The sequence below is a fragment of the Malus domestica genome, chromosome 01, assembly GCF_042453785.1.
Source record: "Malus domestica chromosome 01, GDT2T_hap1".
NCBI lineage: Eukaryota > Viridiplantae > Streptophyta > Magnoliopsida > Rosales > Rosaceae > Malus > Malus domestica.
In genome coordinates this window covers 18,436,860-18,443,384 of record NC_091661.1, presented here as the reverse complement: position 1 = coordinate 18,443,384, position 6,525 = coordinate 18,436,860, and the positions used below count along the sequence as shown (strand labels likewise).

Genomic DNA, 6,525 nt, shown 5'->3' with positions numbered 1-6,525 from the left:
ACGATATTATCTACACTAAGAGGGTAGATGAGTGGTTTAAGTCTCACAATGAGTTTGCAATAATATGGTGAAAATTCGCTTTTGACGAGAAAAAGAATACCACTAGACCGCAGTACTAAGTGACTTTAAAACAACATTGTTGGTAGAGAAATAATAACATGATGTTTATTATAATGTGTGAATGGTTAAAATTGTACAATATCTAGCATCTCTAAATTGAAAAAAAAAACTACTTTCTCTCACATTTCTCTCCAACTTCTCTCTCTTTTTTTTTTTTTTAATTATGTATATTTTAATATATTTATCTTTATATATAAAGTCAAGGGCCCAATGAACAATGTTTTTTTGTGTCATAAGCTTCACCAAAAAAGAAATGGACAAAAATGCCCCTTTAACAAAAAACTTCAAAAGCAATCCAAAATAATGCATCAAATATGGTAGAGATATTTTCATCATTTTAACAGTGTTTTTTAATAATTAATTTCTTTTGTACAATATTTTTTTAAAAAGTAATTAGTACATTACAATAGGCTAGCAATAATGTGATTCAATCAGTTGATCATTAAATATTATTTTCTTTATTTTTAAACACGTTTAAAACATCTTAATAGGCGTTATAAAAAAACTATTTCGCATGTGGATAATAATGTGATTAAATTAGTTGTCAAATGATTATTTTTTTTTTAACAAACGATATGATCTATAGTAAGGGGGAGGCGGTTGGCTTAGCTTCACAATGGGTCAGCAATAATGTGATTCAATCAATTATTTATTAAATATTATTTTCTCTATTCTTAATATAAATTCAATTGAGACCGATTTTATTATGTGGATTAAGCTGTTTTAATTGGTTTATGAGGGGTTTCTTTTAGTATGATATAAGATTATTCATTTACTTCAAATATTTGACTTTCTTTTTGTCAATTTATGCATATAAATACATTCGTGTAAGTCGCGCGTAGCACGCCGTGATTCAAAAAATATCTTCTGCACGCACATGAGCACATGCATGAAGGCTAGCATATATTTACAAACACAATGTGGGTATTGTTTAACGGAAAGAGATCATCTTCAGATCTCTTCCTCCAAAGCCTGCATATTAAGTGATCCGGGCTCTTGAAATTTAATCCAACGATAAAAAATTATTATAACTTTCAAAGGCCCATATTTCAAGGATCATTGGATCAAATCTCAAAGGTCCGTATTACTTGATTCTCTAGCTTTGGAGATGATCTATTTCCTTTGTTTAATCTATTTCTAATTGCAAAATTTTCACTCAAACCCTTATCACCTACCACGTGTAAAGCTCTCACAGCGACTCTCACCTCTCTCTCATTTCCCACCAGTCACTGTACTACCCTGCTCCCTCACTCTCTCTCTCCTCTCTTCCTCTCTCTAAACGCAGATATAAATTTCAGCAACATAAATAAACGCAGTCACATAACACCCCGGCAGTTTATCAAAGCCCTCTCACTTTCAGCTCCCGAAAGCCGCCACCCCCATACCCAGACAACGACAACACACCCACACGCACAACGATGAACCAGGGGGTCGCTTTCCCATAAAACGACACCGTCGCGCTTCAAATTCCGTGCTTATCGATTGGCGCCGGGAACAGAGAAGGCTCACATCAACTGCTCCGACGACCTAGACGGTCGCATCGTCGTTCGCTGACTGATTGATTGCTCTCTCTCTCTCTGCTGCAATGGCTTCGGAGGATGTGAAACCGAGCGAATCGGCGGTCACGACGATCGTCAGTCTGGCCGAGGAGGCGAAAATGGCTAGGGAAGGCGTCGTCAAGGCTCCGAACCTCGCGCTGCTCAGCGTCTGCAAGTCGCTCGTCGCTGGCGGAGTCGCCGGTGGAGTGTGAGTTTCTCGATTTCTCGAGCTTTCGTCTGTTTGTTTCCATGGAAATGAAGTTCATCGAAAGCAAATATTCCATAAAAAATTTGATCTTGTTTTTTAAAATTCGTTTGATGAAGCAATTAATGTGGTTGAATCTTTAAATTTAATTGCTTGGTTAATGCAAAAGAAGAAGGAGATCGAAATATTAGATATTGCTAATCTATTGAATATGGTTTAGCATCGCCAATGTGTAGTATTTGAAGGTCATGAATTTGAAGTATTTAATCTCATGTGGTATCCGGAATTTGAAGTCCATTAGATTGCATGATGTGAACGAAATTGTTGTATCGTCGTTGCGACAATCGCAGGATCAGATTGTTCTTTGTTTATATGTTTTCTCAATGCTATTGCCATGTTGACTGTTCTTGATTACTGAGGTGTTTGTTTTCCGTCCAGGTCACGCACGGCTGTTGCTCCATTGGAACGAATGAAAATTTTGCTTCAGGTTCGTTTTTTTCAATTAATTATGTGCAATGTCATTCTCTTGTTTATGCAAGTACCAACATGTACGCACACAATAATACATAGAAGTAAATTTCGTTCCTGACTCGTTATCTTGTCTGCAGGTCCAGAATCCGCATAACATAAAATACAATGGAACGATACAAGGCTTGAAGCATATCTGGAGAACTGAGGGTTTCCGTGGGTTGTTTAAAGGGAATGGTACGAATTGTGCTCGTATTGTCCCCAACTCAGCTGTCAAGTTCTTCAGCTATGAGCAAGCTTCCAAGTATGTTTCTGACAAGATTGAACGTTCATTTCTTTTTTCATCTTCGATTCCAGTACATGTTTAATTTATCTTGGTTTTTGTTTCGTTCATATTTGCCCATCAATGTTGCATTATTGGTATGATGTAAAATCTTTTACACCTTCTGAATGCATAAGGGTATCTTGTCACTACATATTATGTTGTCCCACATTACCTTCTTCTGAATGATCCTTGCTATCTATGACAGGGGAATATTGTGGCTGTATCGGGATCAAACTGGCAATGGTATGCCCACACTTACCATAATACTGTTCCCTTGATTGTAATAGTTAGTAATTTAACTGGTGCTTTCGAAGAATTACTTTTTGCATTGGGCCAGTTAACATTTTGACTCAGTTTGGGTTGCTGTTTAATAATTTATGCCTTGTAAAATGTCTAACGGTGGCTATCTAACATCCACATAATCACATTATAAACTAACAAAGAAACTATAAGACTGGTATGATGTCAGCATTTGGAAAATGACATGATCTTTATAGTTCCTTTTCTTGGAACACAGAGACAGACAGTTAGAAGTCAATGGATAATGTAGGTGATCGATATCTCTGTTTCTTTTAAATATCTGCAGATGATGCTCAGCTCACTCCTCTCTTACGTCTTGGAGCTGGAGCATGTGCTGGAATTATTGCTATGTCTGCAACCTACCCAATGGACATGGTACGAGGAAGGATCACTGTACAGGTACTTATTTCGGTCCCTGTTCTTTATTTGTTCCATAGAACGAATGTTTTAAAGACCTTGATATTTTCCAGTCATATCAGTCATCAATTAATGTTTAATTTCTATAAGAAGTTTCAGAAAATAATGTTTTTATTTATTATTAAAGAAAATATTTATTTTTTGTTGGTTTTAAATTTGCAGACAGAGAATTCTCCTTTTCAGTACAGGGGAATGTTCCATGCTCTATCGACTGTGCTCCGGGAGGAGGGCCCACGGGCTTTGTACAAGGGCTGGCTTCCTTCTGTTATTGGAGTTGTAAGTTTCTTTTGCTACAAAATGTGTTTTCGCATATCCATTACCACTCTACCACCCTTTTGATATGAGTTCCAAATTAAAAAGAAATAAAGTTTGCTGACTTAGCGATAGATGGTTGTTCTAGGATCTAACTCCGATGATTTATCTATGTGGAAAACTACCTATTGCTCCTTTTGTTGCTCCTCTGAAGTCGGATTGCAAGATTTACTTTTGTTGTGAACCTTACACCGTCAATTTTGTTTGCAGGTTCCATATGTTGGTCTCAACTTTGCTGTGTATGAATCCCTAAAGGATTGGTTAATCAAAAGTAGGCCATTTGGACTTGTTCAAGATACAGATTTGAGCGTGACAACAAGGTTGGCATGCGGGGCTGCTGCTGGAACTGTTGGGCAAACTGTTGCTTACCCTCTTGATGTCATTCGTCGAAGGATGCAGATGGTGGGATGGAGCCACGCTGCTTCTGTTGTCAGTGGTGATGGGATAAGCAAGACCCCACTTGAATATACTGGCATGGTTGACGCGTTTAGGAAAACCGTTCGACATGAGGGCTTTGGTGCATTGTACAAGGGTTTGGTTCCCAATTGTGTTAAGGTCAGTATGAACCTTTTGTTCTACTTGTTTGTAGACAAGAGTAGGTTGACTAGTTATCAGTTTCTAAGAACATTTTTGTCAGGGTGGCTAAGGGCATAACTGGATGCATCTTACACATGAATAGGGTGACTGATTGCAAAAGGTCTCCCTAGGAATAACAGGAAAAGGTTTAGAAAATAAAGCCCCCGAATTCTTATGGGTTACCAGATGTCTAGAGGGTTTCGAAACCTTATTATCAACGATGAACACTAATCCTAAACTGCTATAGAGGAGTATCTGAAAGCTTTATGTTCCATGAACAACAGTGGTTGGTTCATTTGTTCAACTGTTATTTTGAACTGGGCCCCCAGTAAACGCTTTTAAACTTAGTTATTGCTCAACTTGTGGTTGAACTATCATATTATAGGTATAAAAAATACATGTAGGAACTACATTCAACTTGTACTGCTTCCAGTTTTCTTCCATAGTTGTGTGCTTGGACTTTTGTCATTTCAGTTTTAGCAAATTTTGTTGATAAAGATGAAGATATATTCATCAGCCGAGCAGTTGCTATTAGTTATTCATATTTTACACATGTGTTTGCCAACATTATAGTTCTTTCTGCTCCAATTTTCAGGTAGTCCCATCTATTGCAATTGCATTTGTGACTTATGAGATGGTGAAGGACGTTTTAGGAGTTGAGATCAGGATATCGGACTGATATTACGGGAGCTCCATGATATTTGTCTGTGCACGTGCTATTTTTGTAGGCCGGGAAATAGAGGTCTGGCAAACTAGGGGTAATTTTATTCCTTTTTCTTTCTGAAGTTAGAAGCAAGTTCGAGCTTGTGTTCATAAATTGCTTTCCCTTGTTTTTCATTTCTTTTCTATTTCCTTATGAACACAATGCAGCTTTGAGCTTCTCATTCATATGATGTGCCAATAAGTGTTTTGACAATGTAAAACATGCATCTGCATGCCTTCCCTAAGCTTTGAGAAAGGATTTTCTACTTGCTGTTACATGTTACTTAGAGGACTCTCTCTCTCTCTCTCTCTCTCTCTCTCTAGTAGACGTACCACATTAGAAACGATTCTAATAGTGTAAAATAATGCATTATATTATCATTAATGTAATTAGACGATAATCGGAATAAATAGTTTAAGGATTCATTGCGATGGAAAATTGGAATAAATAGTTATAGTTATAAGAAGTTGGTAACTTTGGTATGACATCTTTCTTTGCTGGACTGTTTCCTCCTCCGATGTCCATAGTCTTTACACTCTTCGGCCATGCCTAGAATCCCTTATTCTTGTTTGACACCTTTGATTCCGTCTCCGAACTGGCTTGACCTCGTCCATCTCCCGTCTGTTGCCTTGTAATCTCTTGGTCGCTTTAGCCCAATCTTTTTTCGTTTCATGTTGTCTCTCCGCAGAATTCAAGTTTTCCTCTGTTGATAGAGAAAATAACGAAAGGAGCATGATAAGGAGGTTCAACTCGGCTGTAAACTCCGAGTTTGCCAACTGTGATGGCATAGATCGATCATTGTGTTCCTCGTCTGTGTTTTCCAGCACCTGATCAACCTTGTTGTCTGCAACTCCAGCAGGTCCTGCCATTTTACTAATGCGAAACTTCCCAACAAAAGAAATTGTCGATTCAAATTCTGAGTTGTTGAATGGAAGAGCTGAACCGAATCAACACAGAAAATTAGTACAGTCCGTAGACTTGTACGTGTTTATGCCATGTCGTGTTTCCCGGAATGAAGTGATTCTTCGTTAGGGCTGCCTTGTGCGGATGGGGTGAAATGAGAATGAGAATGAGAAACTCAACGTTCCTTCAGGAATACAAAATCGTTATTTTGTTGTATACGTAAAATTTATCTAAATTACGTGCAGAGAAATTCAAATTTGTTTGTAAACTACCTGTTTTGAAGATTAAAATCATCTTTGACAATAAAATGAAGGATTAAAATAATCTCCTCTCAAAACAACAAACAATTAAAAGAAATGAATGAGAAAAAAGGAGCAGAAGCGCGCACCAAATAATATCATCGACAGAAGGGGACGTGTGTTTGCAAACGCCAGAAAACAATGAAGATTTTTAACCTTTTCACAGGTCTCAATTCAGGTGCTTTGAAAATAATATTTATTTGTTTTTACTTTTTACCAGCCACAGTTTTACTTATCGGTGTCTATTCTATTCTGTCATAAAATACCAGATTGTAGTTGTAAATTATATCATAAAATCAAGGCGTACCGTCAATCCAGGTCTACAATTTTGTTGGTGTCGAAGTAAAGAATACTTTAAT

At 37.4% G+C, this 6,525-nt stretch overlaps 1 protein-coding gene across 1 annotated transcript; it reads left to right on the top strand.

Moving 5' to 3' along the window:
- The first annotated feature begins 1,265 nt into the window (after window positions 1-1,265).
- LOC139197201 (mitochondrial adenine nucleotide transporter ADNT1-like) lies at window positions 1,266-5,246 on the top strand. The gene is made up of 8 exons (XM_070824011.1): window positions 1,266-1,866; window positions 2,302-2,350; window positions 2,472-2,635; window positions 2,862-2,899; window positions 3,243-3,355; window positions 3,536-3,649; window positions 3,896-4,240; window positions 4,857-5,246. The coding sequence occupies exons 1-8, from the start codon at window positions 1,706-1,708 to the stop codon at window positions 4,938-4,940; spliced, it is 1,068 nt and encodes a 355-aa protein (XP_070680112.1). The 5' UTR covers window positions 1,266-1,705; the 3' UTR covers window positions 4,941-5,246.
- Window positions 5,247-6,525: the final 1,279 nt, after the last annotated feature.